The sequence below is a fragment of the Euphorbia lathyris genome, chromosome 10 (assembly GCF_963576675.1).
Source record: "Euphorbia lathyris chromosome 10, ddEupLath1.1, whole genome shotgun sequence".
Lineage (NCBI taxonomy): Eukaryota > Viridiplantae > Streptophyta > Magnoliopsida > Malpighiales > Euphorbiaceae > Euphorbia > Euphorbia lathyris.
The window spans coordinates 38,192,324-38,216,344 of record NC_088919.1 but is presented as its reverse complement, the minus strand read 5'-3'; the positions used below and the strand labels follow the sequence as shown (position 1 = coordinate 38,216,344).

The window sequence follows — 24,021 nt, the reverse complement described above, 5'->3', positions numbered from 1 at the left end:
GTGCTCGTGAGGAGGATCGAGTTTTCTATTGCCTAAGTCAGCTCTATGTGTTCAATTCTGAATCCAGAAATACTCATTTCTATTATTAGAAACCACCTACATACCTAGTATAGTCTTTTAAGGCTAGTGAAGTTCTTATCGTCTCCTAATGTATGTGTTTATTTCGTGAATGTTCTACATTCTCTCAAACCAGGCAAAGTGTAAAGCCTAGTTTGTGGGGAAACATGAGCCCTAAGTCCTCGTCGCCCTCTAAGACAACCATGGGTTCGAAAGTGGATAAAGGGATGGATAGACTGAAAGGAATAAAAGTGGGCTTCTAGGGACTATGGTTTTCAATTGAATCCTACCGATCTAATTAACCATTGGTGGTGTGGGATAAGGCAACGAAGAACTAACATTTTTTTCTAGAGCATGGTCGAGTCCAAGGTCCTTTATCTTTTTGTTTGCTTCTTACTCCTTGCTTTTCTAGCACGGAAACGATCAAGATATGTTCACAAGCAGGTAGACGGTACTAGATTGATCCCCCAAGGTGAAGCCAATTTCTTACTGACTGAGCATGATGACAAGTGACAGTAATTTCTTTATAACTGATGTTCTTCAATATACAAAATAGGCTGATCAAACTAGACTAGAGTGAAGAGAATGAACAAACTGTTAGAGAGGGACCGATGTACGACATCACTTCTCCAAAGCTTAAGTTAGTGATTTTACTAAGAAGGAAGTAAGTAAGACTTGAAAGCAGAGTAAAGACAAAATTGATTACATACCTTGTGCCTCTTTAGGAATCGATATTTAAAGATAAATGAAAGGTACATACTGATGAGTAGCTTTCCACGTGTTGGCATCTGATTGGCTAATATTTCGTATGCTTTTGGTTATGTCTCGCCTTCCACAATGAGTGTTAGAGGATTCCAAATGTCTTCATATTTGGTATGTGGATCCTTGGGAACATTATAGACTTATGATATTTGGGAAGTGCGGTAAAAATATTAAGGGCAAGAAAAATTGCCATGGTGGAAGTCCATGAACCCATGTCAGATCCAACGGGCCCGCGTGCGAGCCAGACTGGGCAGCAGACCCAAAGAACTGTGAAAATGAACCTCAGTTTGGCGGGGAAGTGAGCAGCATGCCCAGAAGCTGCCAAGAGCTTCGAGAAGAATCTGGAAGCTGCAAGAGACTCTACCCATTTAACCTTTGTTCAGCAAATCACAAGCCCAGAGTCTGCTAGACGGACCAAAAGTGTGTCAGAACGGGCCAGAATGGACCAGAAACTTCTAGGGGGCGTCCAGAACTGCCCCAACTCTTCTTTCTCTAGATTTTTCTAGGTTTTGTTTGCTTGTAATTATCCAAAAACTTCCTAGGTGGGGTGTTTAGTCTATAAATAGGACATTGGGCCTCATTTGCAAGCATACTTGACAAGTTGAGTGCCTTGTGAGATTCTTTGTAAGCTAACCTTTGTAAACCATTCTTTTAGCAATAAAGAGTGTATTCCTCACATAGACTTTGTGCAAGATCTTAGTTATTCTGATGTGTATCATTGCTTAGCATGCTAGCTAAGCAAGTCAAGGTTAAGGCTGACTAGTAATCAAGGATAAATTACTAGTGCCACGCGGTCGATAGATAGAGCGAGGTTGTGTCCATGACATATGGAATAGAACTCTCTATCATATGTGGCCCATTTCTGTCTCGAAGCACATAGCTTCTCAGTAAAGTAGGCAATCAACCTTTTCTCTTGTATTAGGAATCCCCTAACACCAACACTGCTAGCATCACATTCTACCTCAAAGAGCTTCTCCAAGTCCGGAAAGGCCGAAAACCAGAGGCGTACTCAACTTCTCTTTAATGAGTGCAAAAATGCCCTTTTGCTCATCTTCCCATTCAAATCATCTTCCCTTCTTCAAGCATTCGATAAAGGGGTGCCATAATGGAGCTGAAGTTCTGGATGAACCTCCGGTAGAACGTTGCCAACACATGAAAATTGTGAATATCCCCCACATTTCGAGGTGTCGGCCATTCTCGGATAGCCCGAAATTTTTCTTTATCTACCCATATACCTTCTCTGCTCACTATATACCCAAGGAATACTAAGCTCTCCGTGAAGAAGTCACACTTCTTGGTGTTTGCATATAACTGGTGTTTTAAGTCGAGTACAATCCTCAAGTACTCAATATGATCTTCAAGGGTTTGGGTATGGATGAGGATGCCATCAAAGTAAACCACCACGAAACTTTCTGATTACCGGATGCAATACTTAGTTCATCAACCACATGAAGGTACTCAAAGCATTCGTCATAATGAATGGCATCACTAGCCACTCATACAACATGTCTCTAATCTTCAAAGTTGTCTTCCACTCATCCCCGCCTCTAATCTGAATCGGATGGTACCCACTTCGTAAGTCGATTTTAGAGAATACCTATGAACCACTCAACTGGTCCAACATGTCATTGAGCGGAAGGATCGTGAACTTATACCGAATGGTTATTTTGTTGATAGCTCGACTATCAATGCACATTCTCCATGAGCCGTCTTTTTTTTGGGTGAGTAAGGTCAAAACTGCACACAGACTCATGCTCTATCTAACATACCCCATCTCCACAAGTTCTTCCACTTTCACCTTCATGATCTCACTCTCATTTGGGCTCATCCGGTAGTGAGGGAGGCTCAGTATACTAGCTCCAGGCACCAAGTCAATATGATGTTGAATGTCCCTCAAAGGTGGTAACCCGTGTGGAAGCTCTTTGGGAAACAAGTATTGGTACTTTTCAAGCATAACACTAACTTCATTCAGCATTTCTCGCTCTTCTTCTTCATTCCCCCACTTGCCTTCACCATCACTAGATAAACAAGTTGGCTTTCTTCACACTCACTTATGAACGACTTATGGGTCGAACATATAATTAAAGTCACCTTCTTCTTCGTATTAGGCTCTCTCATTATAGGGGTGAGAATGTACTTTACCCCTTCCTTCATAAACTCGGAAGTGTTCCGCCTCCCGACATAAATAACATCTCTGTCATATTACCAAGGCCTTCCCAAGAGCATGCGACATGCATCCATGCCCAATACGTCGTAATGGACCTCATCTTCATAATCCCCAATGACAATGGGCACCTTGCATCGTTGAGCGACTCTTAGCCTTTCCATGTTCTTAATCCACCCCACACTGTATGGGCTAGGATGTGCCTCTATAATCAGCCTGAATTCTCGACGACGACATTGTTGATGATGTTTTCTTGGCTATTACTATCAGTGATCACATTATATCTTTCCCCTTGCACTTAAAAACTAGTCCAAAATTGTTGTTGTTAGTCCTCCTCAAACTGGTTCGATAGAATCAATCTCCTCACCACATGGACGCTATGAGTCTCATCACATTATATGTCATCCTCGTCATCAACCAACCCGCAATACACACCATCTTCATAATCTTCCTCATAGCACTCCACTATATTCGCGCTTCTCCTCTTAGGGCATTCATTGGGGCGACGCCCCGATTCATTGCACCTAAAGTAATTGAAAGGTGTCGGCTTAGCATATGGATTATTGCCTCTCGAAGGTGGTAGTGCTCCCCTAAATGGCCTCACATCCCTGGTTCATGCTTTACTCACATTTAGAGCCTTCACCCCACTTAAACTCGCTACGTGCTTCCCCTTACCATCGCTGCCAGTACTTCCTTTCCCAAAGACGAACTCTCTCCCATGGGTTGACGATAACTATCCTGACTACTCACACCCAACTGAGACTCCACCTTTAATGCCAATTTTTGAGCATCTTATACCTGGATAACCATCTGAATTCATATACAATCTTGGATATTGTATCGTAAACCTTCCAAGTACCTCGAGGTGTTTTAGCTCTCGGTTTTCAACAAGTTAGCCCTTGTCGATAGCCTTAAGAACTCGGAGGTGTACTCATGAACGCTTTGGTTCCTTATGAACAACCACGATAAGAACTGTAAATAGCATGCTCATCATCCGACGGAAAAAACCGCTCCCTCAACATCGCCTTAATCTGAATCCAAGATCTAATCAGCTCCCTACCACCCCTTCTTCGTTTTTCTCTCAATGGATCCCACTAAACTGAAGCTCTTCCCTTCAACCGATAAGCAACCAACCAAACTTTCCTCTGTTTCGAAATACCTACATATTCAAATAAACGCTCTACCTCCGACAACCAATATAAAACCCTTAATGTCCAACTCACCCCAAAAGCGGACAAGTCCACCTTCAACTTGAATGCATCGTCCTATCAAAGTTACCTTCATGTGCATTCCTAGCATACTCATTCCCACCAAAGGGATTTCTCCCCCCAAACCCAACATCTTTATACCCATAATCATTACGCTCAAACATGCTCCACATTATTCTCAAATTCATTGATATCACTGTCATTATCATTTACTAAGAGATAATTAGGCCTTCTTACCTCATAAGGTCTCGACCCCCTTGATTCGGATCAGATTCAATAGAACCAGATTCCTCCTACTTGGAGGTGATGGTCGTGACTGTGGTGGTTATTGTTGAAACACCTTTCCACATAATTTTGATTTGACAAAATTGTTTAAGTATAATTAAAATACATATTCTAAACACACTAAGTTTAAATGCTTTGATTTATTTCTACTAATGTGTTTGTTCAATGTTGAGTTAAAATGTTATAAGACATAAGAATCAAAGGCCCAGGCCCAATACGGAATCCAAGGCCCATGTCAAACAACTCAGTACACTCGGCCCGCGTATGTCAAGACGTTGCCGTTTTGAATGAAATCGCAACTCAGCAAACGGAAGGATCTAGAAGACCTTCGGGAACAACTTCAAGATGAAGCTGCTGAGTAGTCTCGACAAAGCATACAAAACAGCAGCTGGCAAAGGAAAACTTCACGACAAAGTGTTTCCTCTTTTGGCAAAGTTCAGACGACACAGTATGCTGTCCAGTTGACCTTACCATAAAAGGAGAGACCATCTGCTGAGTTGACCAAGGACAGAAGATACACGATTGTGATTGGCCGAGAGCTCTGTGCAAGTCAGGATGACAACGACACATAGCCGTTTCCCTCCAACGGTTATTTCGAAATTCGAAATGACCGACGACCCAGACATCTCTATAAATAGTGCCATCACAAGCTTCACAACATACAGAACTTGATCAAGCCATTACGCTGACCAAATCTCTACAAGTTCTGCAAGCAAGAAGCAAAGCAAAATTCTTACACTACATTTCTCATATCTGTGTAAAAGTCTAGAGTGATTGTAAATCGTCTAAAGTGTCTTAGCACATCTTTGTATTAGGACAAAACACTTATCATTTCTAGAGATAGAAAGGAGAGGCTGAGTACTCGGTTTTAAGTACTCAGCGAGAGATTAGGATTGAGTAGAAGTATAGAGGAAGGTACTCTTGTCATACTCAATTGCTGATATTGTAAAAGGTTTGAGGCTCTACCTTTAAAGAGCTCAGTAGAGGATTTGAAATCTCGGAACGTGTTCCGGGGACAGGACGTAGGCTTAGAAGAAGCCGAACCTGGATAAATCTGCTGAGTGAAGTATTTCTAAACCTTTAACTCCTTATTTATATTGCTTGCTTAAATAATCAAAAACTGACCAAGTAAAGAGGTCAAGTTGAGTTGTGCGCATTAAACGTAAGAGCTCAGGAATAGACTCTAAGTGCTATTTCCTGACTCAAGCTGAGAAACTGACCTAGTCACCAGTTGACTAAGCCAGTATCTTGCTGTTTACTCAGCGCTGCTGTTCAAACCTTTTTCCTTAGAAAAAGAAGTCTGCCCTAATTGTTAAAAAGTTTAAATAGTTCCTAACCCCCCCCCCCCTTGGAACTATACTTGCAACTAAACAAGGGACCAACAAGTGGTATCAGAGCTCTAAAAGCTCACTCTAAAAGGTCTAACAACCTTGAGCTGATCCCTACCATGGGCGAAAACAGCACTGTGTTTCTCCCTGGAAACCAAACAACTCAAATACTGCCTGAGGGGCTGTCCATTACTAGGCCTCCCCTATTCTTCGGGTCAAACTATACCTTCTGGAAGAATAGGATGAAGAACTTCATTCAGGCTACAAACATGAGTGCCTGGCTATCTATAGTCCAAGGCCCATTTGTACCTGTCGAGGTTGTGGCTGGCCAAACAGTTGTAAAAGCTGAGGCCAAATGGACAGAGGATGATCTTAAGAAGCTCCAAAACCATGCTTCGGCTATCAATATGCTTCACTGTGCGCTCGATGCTGCAGAATATAATAAAATCTCAGGTTGTGAGTCGGCACAAGAGATCTGGAGAAAGCTGAAAGTCACCTACGAGGGAACAAATAAAGTAAAAGAATCCAAGGTGAATCAGCAGATGAGACTGTACGAGCTGTTCGAGATGAACAATGATGAGGGCATTTCAGACATGAATGCAAGGTTTACCAACATCATTAATGAGCTCAAGAGACTTGGGAAAATCTTCACTGAGGAAGAACAAGTCAAAAAGATTCTCAGGACTCTTCCTAAAGACTGGAAAGCAAAGAAGACAGCAGTTGAGGAAGCTCAGGATTTAACCACCTACAAATATGACGAACTCATCGGTTCATTGCTGACCCATGAGATATCCATGAAAAACTTTGAGGTGAAGGAAAAATCTGAAGACAAGAAGCAGAAGTCACTTGTCATGAAAGCTGACTCCACTGACGGGAGTTCAACTGATGATGAGGAGATGGCTATGTTCACAAGGAAGATGAAAAGGCTATTCAAGAAGAGTGACAAATACTCTAAAAAGCCTTACAGAAAGTTTGATAAGTATAAGGCTGACTCAAGTGACAGCAAATACAGAAAGGACAGCTCAAAGCCCATTACATGCTTTGAGTGCCATCAAACTGGCCATATTAAGTCAAACTGCCCCACGCTGAGGAAAGACAAGAAAAGTGGGAAGAAAGCAATGGTGGCTACTTGGAGCGACAACGATGAGTCTTCATCCACAGAAACTGAGGCCACCGAGTCAGCGAAGATATGCTTCATGGCTGACGAACTTGCTGAGCCATGCGTCTCTGAGCATTGCTGTTGGTCATTGTGTTGCTCAAGTCCTATGGATCAAGCAACAACTTGAAGATTATGGTGTTCAAACGAAGACAATTGAAGTCAAATGTGACAACAAAAGTGCAATTGATCTTACCAAGAACCCAATTCAACACAGTAGAATGAAGCATGTCAGCATCAGACATCACTTCATTAGAGACCATGTACTCAAGGGTGAGATCAAGCTGACTTTTGTCCCAACGGACGAACAGCTTGCGGATATCTTCACGAAGCCACTGGCCCGTGAGCAGTTCAGCATACTGAGAGAAGCAATTGGTATGTTTAATCCTCTTCAGTAAACTCCTGTGCTAAATGAATATGAATGATGAGTGAATTACATGCTGAATGATTTATTGTTTGCTGAGTAACTCATCGAAACTGACTGAATATACAATACTGAGTAAACTTGCACACTGAGTAAATTAGTTTAGAACTTGAACTTAAAATCATCCTTAAATACTACACTGACCACTCAGAATATCAAATGCTTGACATTCTAAATACTGAGTGATTAATCCGTTAGCATAAATGCAAAGCACGCGTATAGCCTAGAATGACGTATTCGCCGTTATGTGTCATAAATGCCAGGATCGTTGTCGGTACATGATCCCAAGGCAAAACTGACACATGGATTCGATTAAGATCCACACCGTTCATTTCGTCTATAAATTATGGGTATTTCCCCATCTTTTATTCTTTACACTTAATCAATTCTAGAGGCAAAGAAATCACTTAGAACTTCTCCTCTCTCAAATTTCTCTAAGTTTCCCATCTTCTAAAAATGACTAAGTTATCTTTCAACGTCTCCGGTTCCGGCCACCAAAAGTCCAGCTCCGATGAACCTTCACAAAACCCTTCTACACCGAGCAAGGGTAAAACTGGCCAAACTTCTGGCAAAGGGAAAGCTGTTAAGATCAGGACCTACTCCAAGGTCTTCGAAAATGTCCGCGAATGGAAGGTTGAGCCCTCCAGATGGGTCTCTGAGCATTTCGTGCAACATGAACAGCCATTTGCCGAATGGATTTCTAAGAACGAATGGACTGGGCTGTTCTCGGTCAGAGATGAGACATATCCTGACCTGGTAAGGGAGTTTTACCACAACCTCAAGGTTGCCAGTGACTCCGCCGACTACCTAAGCACCGAAGTAAGAGGGAAAACCATCTTCATCAACCCTCTGTACATAGGAAATCTCCTCCAGCTCAAAACTAAGGGAGTAAGGCTGAGGAAGTCTGGTGATCAGGACAAAACCGACTACGTCCATACCTTCTGCAAACCTGAGGGTCACTCAGGAGAGATCTCAACATTTTCAATGGGACAGCACCAGAAGATGGCCCACTACCTGCTGAGCTATTTCATTTACCCCAAGATAAACTGCACTACATCAGCAACCAACTTTGAACAGTGTTTCATATGGCACATGCTGACATACACCCCCATCAACTTACCAGTTTTTCTCATTGCTGGGTTTCTACGCAGCACTGGTACACTGAGGTTGGGGTCAATCATCACCATGATCCTCATCGACCACAAGATTGACCTCGAAGGTGAGGAATCTTTCAAAGGAACCGAGATCACAGCTGCCTCACTGAGGGCACTGAAATTTGGGCAGCCCTTAAAGAAAGGAAAAGCTGCTGCTGCTGGCCAAGCTGGCCAAACTGAGGAAACTGTTGCTGAGCCTAAGAAAAGGCGAAGAACTAAGGCCCCAGCTTCTCGCAAGAGAAAATCTACTGAGTCACCGAATGTTGAGTCTCCGGCAAAGAGGCAGAGGTCAGCTGGAAAGTCAGCTGAGAAGAGAAGCAGGCAAGATGAGCCTGGCACTGAGGAAGCTGCTGAGCTACCTCAGAAGAAGCCAAAGACTTCAACACTAGCACCTCTGGACGTCATGCCGACCGATTTTATTATACCGAGTGATTCTCATTTCACTCAATGCCAAGGTACTGATGCTGAGGAAATTGAGGTCCAGTTAGATGACCACTTCATCTCCCAAGTTGAAGAAGAACTTGACGGAGATAGTACTGAGGAGGAAGAGGAAGAAGAAGAAACCAGCGGTCAGGATGACGATGAGGATTCAGAAGAAACTGCCAGCGAAATTGAAGCTGAGGATGCTAACACTGGGTTAGCTGGTGGAAATGTGCAAACTGACACTGAGTTAGCTGCTGGAGTTGAGCAAGTTGATCAAGCTGACCAGACCCATACTGAGGAAAAGGAACCTACTCCTACTCACTCAGAAGAAGATGCTCCTACTTTCACTCCACCACGAAGAAGGCGAAAGCTGGTTAAGGCCAGTGAGAAGATGGTCAGTGAACCTCCTGTGCAATCACCATCTATTCCTGAACTTGTCCTCTCCAAGACAACAAAGGACCCTTCTACTGTCAAAGTGACATTCTTCAAGCGGCAATCCACTTCAACTTCCTCCATGCTGTTAGAAAAACAAGCCTCTGTTTCTTCTCAACAGGAACATGCTGATCATCATACTTCAACCACTTCAACTAGTCAGGTTGAACCGACCACTGCTCATGCTGTCTCCTCAAGCATGGTGCTGACTCCCCATCCTTCCGCCGTCAGCACAGACAGTGTTCGGGTTATTACTTCTACAACAAACCTCTCTGCTGATCAATCAACAATTCCTCCAACTCAAGTGCAGATTGAGCCAACTCATCCAGTCACTGACCAGGGTACTCCCTTCACTCCACTTTCTTCTGGTCATACTGATGTACATCGGGATGCCACTGAGTCCGGCCAAAAGCTCATTGACTCAGTGCAAGCACTTATCCACGATCTTCAACATTCCGCTTCGCCTGCTGCTGGATCTTCAATTCCTGAGACAACTCAACTCTCCCAGGTCACTCAGCTTCTCAACGAAGTTAAGGGACTCAAGGATCTGCTGAATGTGGTCTTGTCCTTCCAAGCTCAGCAAGCTAAGCAGGATTCACTTGCCAAGTTGGCAGAGATACAACTGTCAACAATTCAACATCTGAACTCTCTCCATCAGCAAGTTCAGAAGTTGTCTGCTGTAAACACTGACTACGCCACTTCCTCAGAACTCAAAATGCTTTTTGCCCAGCTTCATACTGAGCAACTTAAGACCAATGAGCAAATGGTGTCCTATAGTCAGTGCTCAGTCGAGCAAATCGGTGAGGCCATCAGGCTACTTAACCTCAACAAGCAAGAGATGGATACTGACGCGTTGAAGCAGAATGAGTTGTTGTCTCTCGCACAGCAATCTTTCAACCACACCCGTCATAATAATATCCAGCGTCATCATTATGACTCAGCCCTCTTGAAGACTTTCCACCAAGTCTTTGCTGGCCTCTCTGAAGCTTTCATCTGGCAAGCCAAAGCTCAAGCGTTCAGCATCAATATGCTCAGTGCTGCTGATCTTCGAGTACCAGTCGAAGTATCAGCTGATGGAGTTGCCATTTTTGATGGCGTCAACGATAGTGCTGACAAGCTAAAAGAGCTTTCACAAGAACTGACTCGCGCTGTCTTAACCGATGCGTTCAAGCTCCCTGAAGTTGACAAAATGGGGGAGAAAGCGCAAGCTGCTAGGGCTCAGCATGAGCGACGTCAGTACGAGCGAAGTCAGTCACAGGGCAAGAAAAAGAAATAGATAGGCTAGCATAACTTAGGCCATACCAGTGTAATCTATTTGTCTAGTTTATTTCTTTTACTATGTACTTGCTGACTTCTTTCAATATATATCATACTTACTTTTCTTATTCAAATACCGAGTTATGATATATGCTATTAAGTACTGAGTTGTTATGTATCTTCATCTATATCAGCTATGTTTAATACGTATAATATTTATTGACTAAATGATATGCTGATAACATGTTTGACATTAACCTATGTACTTATGAAACATTCTGATAAGAACTCATTGAACAACAAATTACTCAGCGCGCTCTATATGTCTAAAACTTCCGCTTAACACTGAGTAAATAGAATATGTGATATAGCTGACCTATATCTGAAAACTGACCTTAGACTTACTCATTTAAACCCTTAAATGTTTTAAGTAAAACTAAGTCAATAGCTCAACCCTTACGGGGGAGTCTGCTAAATTATACTAGGTCAACTATCATGGGGGAGCTCATACTGAGTTCCTTGCTGAATAGTTTTGCCCACATCAAAATGGGGGAGTTTGTTGAAACACCTTTTCACATAATTTTGATTTGACAAAATTGTTTAAGTATAATTAAAATACATATTCTAAACACACTAAGTTTAAATGCTTTGATTTATTTCTACTAATGTGTCTGTTCAATGTTGAGTTAAAATGTTATAAGACATAAGAATCAAAAGGCCCAGGCCCAATACGGAATCCAAGGCCCATGTCAAACAACTCAGTACACTCGGCCCGCGTATGTCAAGACGTTGCCGTTTTGAATGAAATCGCAACTCAGCAAACGGAAGGATCTAGAAGACCTTCGGGAACAACTTCAAGATGAAGCTGCTGAGTAGTCTCGACAAAGCGTACAAAACAGCAGCTGGCAAAGGAAAACTTCCAGACAAAGTGTTTCCTCTTTTGGCAAAGTTCAGACGACACAGTATGCTGTCCAGTTGACCTTACCATAAAAGGAGAGACCATCTACTGAGCTGACCAAGGACATAAGATACATGATTGTGATTGGCCGAGAGCTCTGTGCAAGTCAGGATGACAACGACACATAGCCGTTTCCCTCCAACGGTTATTTCGAAATTCGAAATGACCGACGACCCAGACATCTCTATAAATAGTGCCATCACAAGCTTCACAACATACAGAACTTGATCAAGCCATTACGTTGACCAAATCTCTACAAGTTCTGCAAGCAAGAAGCAAAGCAAAATTCTTACACTACATTTCTCATATCTGTGTAAAAGTCTAGAGTGATTGTAAATCGTCTAAAGTGTCTTAGCACATCTTTGTATTAGGACAAAACACTTATCATTTCTAGAGATAGAAAGGAGAGGTTGAGTACTCGGTTTTAAGTACTCAGCGAGAGATTAGGATTGAGTAGAAGTATAGAGGAAGGTACTCTTGTCATACTCAATTGCTGATATTGTAAAAGGTTTGAGGCTCTACCTTTAAAGAGCTCAGTAGAGGATTTGAAATCTCGGAACGTGTTCCGGGGACAGGACGTAGGCTTAGAAGAAGCCGAACCTGGATAAATCTGCTGAGTGAAGTATTTCTAAACCTTTAACTCCTTATTTATATTGCTTGCTTAAATAATCAAAAACTGACCAAGTAAAGAGGTCTAGTTGAGTTGTGCGCATTAAACGTAAGAGCTCAGGAATAGACTCTAAGTGCTATTTCCTGACTCAAGCTGAGAAACTGACCTAGTCACCAGTTGACTAAGCCAGTATCTTGTGTTTACTCAGCGCTGCTGTTCAAACCTTTTTCCTTAGAAAAAGAAGTCTGCCCTAATTGTTAAAAAGTTTAAATAGTTCCTAACCCGCCCTTGGAACTATACTTGCAACTAAACAAGGGACCAACAGTTATTGTGATCGTGGAATAAGGCCTTCCTAATTCCTTCTTGGATGACCCCAAGGCTTGTTGGATGGTATCAAAGAGATGTACTCCCAATCTTTCCATGGTGGCCCTCATTTTCTCTTTTAAACACCCGGTGTTTCTCCCTCACTTCAATACTCAAGTCCACAATCTTATTGTCAACTGCTTCCATTGTTTCTTATGGTATTCGCGGTTGAACCATTGTCAGAAAAGTCTCGTGTTAGAAAAACAATCGGTTCTGATACCAACTGATACGGATCGTAGCGATATTGAAATTTTTTATCGTAAACCAACAAAGATAATACTCTTTTCTAACTAAAGTACAAGGAAATAATCCCAACAAGGTATGAACCTTAGCCTCCAATAGAAAAAGAAAATATGTTTGATTGATAAAAGTTGTCTTCCTTTACAAAATAAGAGGCTTATATACCTCCATAACCCTAGATTAGAAAATACATTGGAGTTCTTACAATGAAAATGGCTGAGATCAGTATCACTCTCTTTTTTCTTTAACATATCAACGTATTGAGTTGATTTCAATCTTACCCGTTGTAACAGTTTCTGTTGAAAGATCTTTTTCTACAATGAAATTTATTAAGATTGATTTGCGCAATAAGATGTGTGATGACTTTCTCGCAGATTGTCTGATTTGTTACGTTGAAAAAAGAATTTTTATCGATATAAAAAATGAAGTGATTGTACAACATTTTCAGAACATGACATTTCAAATAGGTAAATTGTCTCGTGTTAGACATTATTTTTTTTTTTTTAACTAGGCATTAATTTTCTTAGTATAGGTAAAAAAAAACTATATACTCGCATTTTGTATTGTTTTTTTATATATAAATATGTTTAAATAGCATTTAATTTTTTTTTAATACATGATCGTGCCTCCGAGGTTTCGGACCGAAACCTCGCTCCGCCACTATGCATACGTATATACATACAAAATGCCAACAAATCAGGTATAAACTATTCCACTCACCTCATTCTTCATAGAATTTACATCAATTCTACCCGCCAAATACAAACTAACATTCTGAAACAAAATATAAAAAACAGGCATCAGAACCACATCGCATAAAGAAGACTATTTGAATAACAAGAAAAACACAGATACTTCCCTCATAGGTTGCATCCACCATGAAAATCATTGAGCTGCATTACTTTTAATTGGACAAGTAAATGAACTTATATTTGATTTGAGAATACTTTTAAGTTTTCAATAGATACATTACTACGATTCAGTCAAAAATGGGAAAAAAAAAAAACATTATGTGAAACATATGTTAAATTTAACAGGAACACAAAAAGGTAGTAAGAAAAATTTAATCATAAATCTTTGAAAATTCAAGTGACAGCAATGTAGAAATAAAGTAGCTTGCGGCACCAAAAAAAAAAGAAGGGGGAAAAAGAAAATTTTGATGTGACCATTTAAGAGTTCTTGAAGACCCCATCATTAGTATTGTCTAGATCATTAGAGACCTAAGACATCTGAAGCATCACATAAAAGGGCGGCCCGGTGCGTTACGCGTCCCCGCTAAGCGAGGGTCCGGGGAGGGGTCCCACCACAAGGGTGTATCGGGGGCAAGCCTTCCCTTGCCAATTTTTTTTTTTTTTTGGCAAGAGGCCGCTCCTAAGACTCAAACCCGTGACCTTCGGTCACACGACAACAACGTTTTACCGTTGCGCCAAGGCTCGCCCTCTATCTGAAGCATCACATATACAGGATTAATTGGCATGTTCTACACTTAGTACCGACAGACTCAAGGCATGGCACCCAAAAATTTCAGATGTAGATGCACATATGACAGATAAGTTAGTAATAGATGCATATTACAGTTCTAAATAACCGAGTTGTAGCACCTCTGAGAAAACATCATCTCGCTATAGGATTAAGGAATTAAAGAAATGGGATTTTGCGCAACTGCAAATGCTAACTAATATCCCAAATGTCTCTACCAATATTATGTGGTCAAACAAGCAAATACAATTTGTAAATGTAGACAAACCTATTGAGGTGCATCCTCAGAAAACCGGGCATCAAAAGGAGCAGAAGAGTGGGCATGCGAAGCTGCACCTCCAGCTGCTCCAGAACCATGCTGTAGCTCTATAACAAGCCATCGCACAGCTTTACTCATCTGCTCTAACCTAACAGCACTAATAGGAGGCAGGCCTGTTGTCGACTTCGCTGTAACAGATCCAGTGGCCTCATCTACTAAACATTCTGATCCTATCCTTTGCTTCACAGATTCAACAAACTCCTCAGCTTGATCACATGCCACCCTAAACAGCTCCCACTTCTGCTTAAAATTTTCCAATGCAGTATCTGTGGCTACTGTTTTCTGGCCAACAGCAACATCCTTAGTCTCAAGTACGCTAGCTGCTGCAGCTACGAAATCTTGATATGCATTGTTTAAAGAGTCTACGATGTTGTCCATCAAAAGCCAACTTGTGCTCTATTATACAAAGCAAACAACTGAGACTTGGAAATAACTGTATGAACTGAGATTTAACAAAACTTGTTTACAGAGTCTACAATGTTTTGGCAGCAGCCTACTTGTGCTTCTAAGGAAACCACTGAGACTCAATAATAATTGCATGAACTTAAATCCAATAAGATACACACTCACACAAACTCGTGTTCCCAATGAATTGGGTGTCCAAATTAAACAAAAAATAACAGAAATTTCTCATTTGAATCTTAATTCAATTCAGAAGAACATATTCTATGATATATTAAAGCTATGTTTGTACCTATAATTCACGGAAACTCTTCATGACAAGCGTTTCCCCGTTTCCGGTAGATGTGGGAAACGGAAACTCTCGGAAACTGATACGAAACGTTTCCGGGCACGTTTCCGTAATTACCAAAAATATGAAACATGTCTCTCAGTTTTTAAATGGTTCTCCCTACCTATTTCGATTAAAATTTTGGAAATTCAAACTTTCTATTTTGCAGTTCTATTTGAGAGATAATTACTTCCTTGTATCCTTCAATTTAAAGAACTTATCCATATTTCTTTCTCCTATAATCCTTATCTCTTGAATATTGATTGAGCTTGGACTTTCTTCATCTTGTTCTTCAATCGTGTTTTTATTTAATGCATTATTATATTTTTAATATTTATAAATATGCCCCTATATTTTTAATATTTACATAGTTTCCCCCACGTTTCGGTTTCCTATGTTTTTCAGAAATTAGGTTTCCCATTATCGTTTCCGTTTCAGTTTCCGTATGCGTTTCCATTTCAGTTTCCGTATGCGTTTCCGTTTCAGTGCAACATAGGTTTGTACAGATATTGCAGTCATCATAAGCAAGCAGATCAATTAGAATGAACAGTGAAGTTTCTCCTTGTGTTAAGAGCTTAAAATTTGTATATATATATAGGGTAGTTTCACATTAAGGATTTACTGAAAACAGAATTTCTCAAACCTTATTAAGTTCATCCAACCATGTGAGTTAATTCTAAGCTACGCAACAAACAGTATAGATATACAACAAAGAAAACACAATCTGAAGACCCATGAAAATAGTGAACTTTTGAAACGACAAATTCGAAGTATGATGAGGTTCCACTCTGCCTAGAATATCATAAAAAAAAAAGTTTATGAAGGGCTGGAGAAGAAGACGAGCAGAGAGACGAAGAAGCCCTTGATAGCGCGCACAGCCACACACACGATATCTAGTTCTGGGCAGAGTTTTGTTCAATTATGATATTTGAGAATCTTCTACATTGAATTGTAAATCGAGGATTTCCATTGTCTCAAAAATTTGGGACAATCCAATTCTAACATTTCAGAAAATCGATTCCAGATCAATTCAACAGGAATAACAGGAGCTTTCGATTAACAAGTTCGGCTAATACATACATTTCAAATTCAAAGTACAAATGTATATTCTGCATCCATATTTTGACTGCAGATCAATGTCTAAAATAAGATAACATTCTGACCATAAGTAGTTTCTAATACCGTACAACTAGTTTCTTATTAATTGAAGTCAAACCTAAATTAATTTCCCAAATAAAGGAAGATTAAAACACAACCCAATTTGAAACTGAATAATTCAAGCTAAGAAGCTAACCTAGTGAGGATGTGAGAGGCGACTGGAGACTGGGGGCGAGAAAGGACGCCGGAGAGGATCGCTCAGCACTAGTGGTGAAGACGAGAACTGGTGGCTGGTAATGTCCGAGCAAGGGACAGGACAGAGCGAGGAGGGATGTGGAAGCGAGAGGGCCAGGGTTTTAAGGCTTTTTTTTTTAACAGGAACGAATAGACCCTGCACTTTATTTATTGGCCTGTTGCGTTCTTTATCTCCTCTCCAAATCAGCACTTTATTTATTGGCCTGTCGCCGTCGCGGATGAAGAAGACGACCCTGCTCCACCGCCAATTAGATCAAAAATATTATTTTTAAGAGATTAAAAAATAATTGTTTGGGATAAGGTGCAAAAATAAATTAACGTTTATATGTATGAAGAATTTTATTCTTAGCGTTTAAAATGGCGCAATTTTACCAATAACGTTACAGTTAAGAGCAGTTTTACTCCGAATATTTGAAAGTTGTATCAAATTTAGATATTATTTTTTTTTTTTAAAGATTGGTTAGCGATGAAGGGTAAGTGGCGAACATCCATGCTATGTTGGCAAGGACCAAAATTCATTCACTGTGAATCTACATCATGGATGCTTTTGGGTACAGGTGTCTGACCTCCCTTCAGGTTTTATGTCGGAACGTGTTGCTGTGAGCATGGGTAACTTTCTAGGGTCGTTTGTGGAGGTTGATCCTAATAATTTTATCAGGGAGCTAAGGACCTATATGCGTGTGAGAGTAAGGATTGACGTCTCTAAGCCTTTAAAGCGGAAGATGCAGATTGGCAAGGCAGGTGGGGTATTCTCCTGGATCCTATTCCGATACGAGAGACTGCCAATTTTCTGTTTCTTTTGTGGCTGTATAGGTCATCCAGAGAGATTCTATTCCAAGCTTCTAGATGAGCCTGATCCAGCTACCGTCGTGCGACCTTACAGGGCCTGGTTAAGGGCAGTCCCACATAGATCCCAAACTCCTACGTAGTTGCGCTTTTTGCTCTCTACCCCTCCAGCGACATATATACCAGAAGCTAGAATGACTTCCGGGACTGGCCACAATACGCAAATAGCAGGAGGAAGTGATAGGGGATCCAGCCAAGGTGGGGGGGGGGGGGGGAATAAGATTGGAAATTCAGCTAAAGAGGGCAATAAAGAGAATATACAGCTAGCAGGTTGAGGTCAAGAGACGTAAGAAGGAAGACGGGGGAGGTGCGGAGATGGGGGATACAAATGTCATTGAAAACAAAGATATCAAGAACTTTACAAGCAATGCGGGTGCTAATGTTCAGAACCGCATGAATCAATGAGCACTATAAGCTGGAACTGCCGGGGCATGGGCAATCCCCGGACAGTCCGTATGCTGCTGGACCTTGTGTCTAGATTTCACCCGGAGTTTATCTTTCTAATCGAAGTTAAGTGTAATCAAGCGAAAGTTGAAGTATTAAAGAAGAAAATTGCTTTTGATGGATTGTTTTTTGTGCCCCCTATTAACAATGGAGGCGGCCTAGCTCTTTCATGGAAACAGCGGGATTCGACCAAGTTACTACGCTTTTCAGCTAATTTCATTGATATTAGTGTGACTATACGAGGTTTGACGGAGTATGAATTGACCGGTTTCTATGGCTATCATGAGAGGGCCCATCAAAGAGAGTCTTGGGATATTTTACAACGTCTAAAAAAATTTAGCTCACTCCCGTGGGTCATAATTGGTGACTTTAATGATATGTTGTCAGCTGCAGATAAACGTGGAGGTAACCCTCATTCCCCATCACTGCTGAGTGGATTTGGTAATGTTATTGATCAGTGTGAATTATTTGAGGTTAAAACTAAAGGCCACATGTTTACATGGGAAAGAAGTAGAGGGTCCTCAAGATATATTAAGGAGAAATTAGACTGGGTTTTTGCGTCGTCTGATTGGTTGACATTATTTCCTGATGCCGAAGCCGTCCATAAGGATGCTAGTGCCTCGGACCATGTCGCAATTGATTTAACTATTCGAAATCAGAGTGGCTTTAAACACCGAGAATTCCGATTCGAGAATTCTTGGTATCTCGAGGAGGGACTGCGGGACTAAGTGAGGGGAGCATGTGAGAGCACGGAAAGTACAGATATTGTGGTTTGACAGAAGCTGTGTGGCTCGGCTTTGTTTAATTGGGGAGATCAGTTACATCGCCGATTCTGGAATGAGATGAGAAACTGCCACAACAAGATCCACAAATACAAATCCGCTCAGTGATACGTTGCAGGAACGAGTGCTATCTGTGAGGGAGAGGCTTGAAACGTTGCTGAATCAGCGTGAGACATTCTGGAGGCAACGTTCCCGTCAATTGTGGCTTAGCTCTGGCGACTTAAATTCAAAATATTGTCATGCAGCGGCCTCTAGCCGACGGAAGAAGAATATTATCTAGCGATTATTGAACGATTGTGGGGAATGGCTAGATTGGAATTCCAGTTTGGCAAGCCACATCCACGACTATTATCAAGCCATCTTCTCTTCAAGTGGTTCCTCTGCAGAAACGACCTAGAATATGTGCGTCCTCCAACCCACTACACTATTTATTACGTCAAATAAAATATTCTCTACTATATTCCACTCTACATAACAATTTTATTAATATTTTATTTTTTACATATATTATTATCATCAATAATCTATAATAAAAATTAATAAAACAATGTTATTTAATTTTAAAGAATTAACAACAATTATTTAAAAAGCAACAATAATTATAAATACAAAATCTTAAATTTCTTCAAAAAACAAAACTACAAAATCTAAAAAAACAAAACCTAAATAATATTTATTTATATTAATTCATTCGCAAAAAAAAATCATAAAACATACTCATTAAAACAACAATATTTGTTTATATTAATATTATATTTGTTTCCAGCAAACAACAATTATTAAATTATAAGTTTTAATATAATATTTATATATATATATATATATATATATATATATATATATAATTTCTTGATTTTTAGAACTTCATAGCAACACCAAACTAGTCCTAGACTGGTTACTATATTGTGTGAGATGATTAAGTCTTATATAAGTCATAATAGAAAAGCTTCTTGAGATTTACTTGGGTTTCTTGGTGTTTCATGATACTAGAATTTAACGATCAGATGATAAAAAGAGTAAGGTGGAAATATTCGGAGTGTTTATTTAGAAACTTTTGAAAGGCTATTTTTTACTGTAATTTTGTTGATCTTCCTCTTATCGGTTACTTTTTAACTTGAGAGCAGAGCAAGGCCACTCCTAACGTCGTGGAGGAACGTATTGACAAGGCTTTAAACTCTTGGTCTTCAATCTTCCGGCAAGCTACCCTTCTAAATCGGGTGGCTCATATGTGATTTTTCTAATTGTATTATTACATCTATTTTAAAATAGAGGCTAAGAAACAGATGTGTATATGATTGGCAAATTCAAATGAAACACTTGAGGACAAGTTTGATTTTGCCTGTGTGTCTATATGTAATCCAAATTAAGAAGTAACTTAGCTTGTTAAATTGTAATAAAATCACGTATATATTTGAAGTGAGTTGCATATGAAAAACACTACAATAATAAATAAATGAGAAAGGAATTACAATATGGAACAAATGAGACAATGCAAACAAAGGAAAGACATCTTAGTTTGCTAGATCTATCAAATGGGAGAGGTAAAAGCAAAAACATCGAAGACTTGAATCTAGTAAAAGAAAACATGATAAGGAACAACAAGAAGACTCTATGAACCCATAAAACATGTGAAAAGGTAAGGATAAAAAGAAAATAGAGAAATAACTTACTTTGTTCTCTTTTCTCTGCAGTCAAAATGATGTTTCTATTAAAATCTCAATCATTGAAAGAAGAAAAAGGAAAGAAAGAAGTCAATTTCAGCCATAATTCTTTTTTATTAAATATGTACCTGTATTACGATTGTAACTTCGGTTTATGAAAGGGGAAGAGACATAGTAGATGTAGTGAGTATATAAGATTAGAAATAAAGTCTTTAAGAAGAAAGAAAAGTAAAAAAATAGTTGTAATATGAAAAAAGGAAACAGATAAGAGATATCAACGGGTCATACTAATTAATTAATATGATAAATCTTCTGAGAATACAAAAAAGAAAAGAAAGAGGTAATTATTGACTTGGATATGTGATTTTTCGTGTTAGGTCACGTTAGCATTTATGCTTATGTGTCAATTTGTGGTAACGATAATGATTTAAAACCCCTCATTAAATATATTTGTAATGATTAAAAAACATCTCATTATAAATATTTCCAATGATTAAAAATTATTTATTAAAAAATAGGAAAACCTAACGGTCAAGAAACGTCAATCTTCATTCAGGTTTTGGGGTTTTCTTCTAACTTTTAACCGAAAGCTAAACCCCTAACTTGCTTTGTTTTTCTTTATTAAATAATTTTTTTATTGATATACTATAGTAGATCTCGTACTTTGTTCTTTGTTTTTTCTGTCTTTATAGGTGGTTGTGGTATGTCTCTCTATATGAGTGTTATTATGTTTTTCTTCATGGAAAAACACAAGAGTTTTGTCTTCATGAAGTCATTGCCAGAGAATAAAAATATGAAGCCATTCTAGATGGAGTATGTTTCTCGTTGTTGTGTCAAAAACAGTTTCAAGAACTGCCTTTTATTGCTCTATCACGATCTATGATATTGAAGATATAGATTCAAACTTCTAGATTGTAATTTTTTAATTACTTATGTCGAAATATACTATTTTTTCTATTAATGAAACAATTATCCTTCTTTTTAAAAAAAATTTAGTATTAATGATGCAAAAATTCTCATTACATCATTAAAAATCCAACATTAAAAATTAGAATTAACGATGGAAAATACTCTCATCACATCTTTAAAAACCCACCATTAAAAATTATTATTAACCATGGAGCAACTCTCGATTATATATTACCCAATATTAAAATTTTATATTAATGATGGAAAATATCAAAATTAAAGGTAGTTATATATATTTTTTCAAATTTCAATTATTTAATAATCAATATAAGAAAAACATGAATCGCCGACGGAAAAAACCGTCGGTGATGCACATAAATCCGTCGGAGATCATCATCTCCGACTGATTACATCGAATAAAGATCCGCTGGTAAAAAGCTCACTGCTCACACAAACCGACCACGATTTTGGATCCGTTAGAGAATTCTGACCCAACTTGGGTCGGAGAATTCCGCTGGTGAATTTGAAACGCCGACCGATAATTTTTGACCCAAGTTTGGCCAGTGATATGTTCAAACAGATATTTCACCAACGTTCTGTCGGTGATTAGTTTCGAAAATTAAAAAAATGAATTGAATTTTTGTAAAAGATATAGTCAATTTATTTGGATTGAAGGGAACTCTTGTATTTATGTATATATTAAAACGTATTAAAGAAAATAATAGATATGTATAACCATAAAATTAAGTAATCAAATATAAGATCTGGAAAAGTAAACAAATAAAACAAAAGATTTAGTTTACAGAGTAAATAGAAAATATAACTAGAACCAAATAATTTAAACAATAAAACAAGAAAATATTCTATTTTATTTTTAAAGATTTCTGATTTCTTTTCAGATAAAAGGATTCCATGTTGTCGTACTGTTTTTATAAATACATCTAGGTGCTGTAAATGGTCTGCTATATTATTACTGTAGATTAATATATCATCGACATAAACTACACAGAAGTCATTTAATTTTCTAAATATCGTATCCATTCGTCGTTGAAATATCTGGGGTGCATTTTTCAAACCAAAAGGTAACACAATCCATTCATAATGTCCTTGTGGTGCACTAAATGCTGTTAAAGGTCTTGATTCTTTAGTAAGCTTAATTTGCCAAAAGCCACTTTTACAATCAAATTTACTAAACCACTTTTTTCCTGATAATCTATTAATTAAATTTCTCTTATAAGGTAAAAAATATCCATCAAAAATCGTTTTCTTATTTAGTTCTCGATAATCTATTACCATTCTTGCTTTGCCTCTCTTTTGTTCGCTATGTTTTCTTACTAAGAATGCCGGGCTACTATGAGGGTTTTTACTTTCTTGAATTAATTTTAAGTCTAATAATTCTTTTATTTGTATTTCAAATTCCTTTTGATCATCAGGACTATATCTTATTGGTCTAGTGCGAACAACATCATTAGGGTTTATGAGTTCTATCTTAGCATATATCTTTTCTTTTTCCCACAACGTTATAGGGTTTTCTCCAAAGTTGATCTTTAAATGGTCTAAATATGTTTGTTTTAAAAGTTCTAAATTAGTATCTCTGTTTGTTTTGATATTATGTATTGTGAGTGGATATAAAGGTAGGACGCGTTTAAGGATAATCCATTTATTACAAGGAGTTAAAAGACTTATGGTTTCAGGTTTGATTAGCTGGACTTTAAAGAAATCAAGGAAATTATTTCCTAATAATATATGTTGTTTCATATTATTTTCTTGATAAATTATGGGTAATCGAAAGATTGTCTTGTTAAGTATTAATCTCATATTTTCGGCTATAATATCTAATTCTTTCATTTGTTCATTAAATCCTGTAACTCTGACCTTATGTCCTTTAGATCTTTTCCATTTATGGGGAACTAGTACATCTTGCTTCGCTAAACATATATCAGCTCCACTATCTATAAATATGCGGCGTTTTATCATCTTATTAGGTTTATATTCTACCGGTGCTTCTACATATATGGCTACCATTAGTTATTAGTTTCACTATCTTCATATTCTATTGGTTCTAATTCTTCTGAGTTCTCACCTTCTGTTTCAGTAATATAAAATTCATCTTCTTTATGCCATTTATCATCGCTGGCTCTTATTTGTTCTAGACTCATTATAAATTCTGTTGTTCCTATATATTTGACACCTTTTTGTTTTAATTTAGGGCATTTATTAGCATAATGTCCTTTCTCATTACAATTCCAACATTTACATTCTGTAAATTTAGTATTTTTATCCCTTAGTGGTCTTTCTCGTCTTTTCCTAAATTTTCGTTTATATCTAAATCTGTTCCGATTTTCGGGATTATTTTTATATCGTCTAAATCGTTTTCGTCGAAATCGTCCATTATCATACTTGTTAGTATAAGACTTCTTATATGTCGGATTATGTCTATAAGTGCGATTAGGAGTATATCGTCTATATTTTCTCCTAACTTTATCATCACAACCAAAAACTAACCGTTTTTCCGGGAATCCACATATTTCTCGTAACCCGAGTTTCTTATCCTTTTTAACCTTTTGTTGAACTCTATATTCTTCACATTTTCGCATAAGATAAGCTCGTAGTACTCTAATTCTTTCTCCTAATGTATTTTCTTTTGGTTCTAATTGAGTATATTCTTTTGAAACTT

At 38.6% G+C, this 24,021-nt stretch overlaps 1 protein-coding gene across 2 annotated transcripts; it reads right to left on the bottom strand.

Annotated features, from left to right (window-relative positions):
* Positions 1-13,416: 13,416 nt before the first annotated feature.
* On the bottom strand, positions 13,417-16,918 carry LOC136208254 (mediator of RNA polymerase II transcription subunit 32). 2 transcript variants are annotated; one of them, XM_065999054.1, is made up of 3 exons: positions 16,644-16,918; positions 14,569-15,015; positions 13,417-13,595 (listed from the first exon to the last, which is right to left on the bottom strand). In XM_065999054.1, the coding sequence occupies exon 2, from the start codon at positions 14,995-14,997 to the stop codon at positions 14,569-14,571; it is 429 nt and encodes a 142-aa protein (XP_065855126.1). In that variant the 5' UTR covers positions 14,998-15,015; positions 16,644-16,918; the 3' UTR covers positions 13,417-13,595. The 2 variants fall into 2 exon arrangements, with proteins under 2 accessions (XP_065855126.1, XP_065855124.1); XM_065999052.1 differs by lacking the exon at positions 13,417-13,595 and having other exon boundaries at positions 14,331-15,015; positions 16,644-16,917.
* Positions 16,919-24,021: the final 7,103 nt, after the last annotated feature.

Coding starts and splice junctions, on each gene's coding strand:
- LOC136208254 (XM_065999054.1), bottom strand. CDS start 14,997: ATGGACAACATCGTAGACTCTTTAAACAATGCATATCAAGATTTCGTA.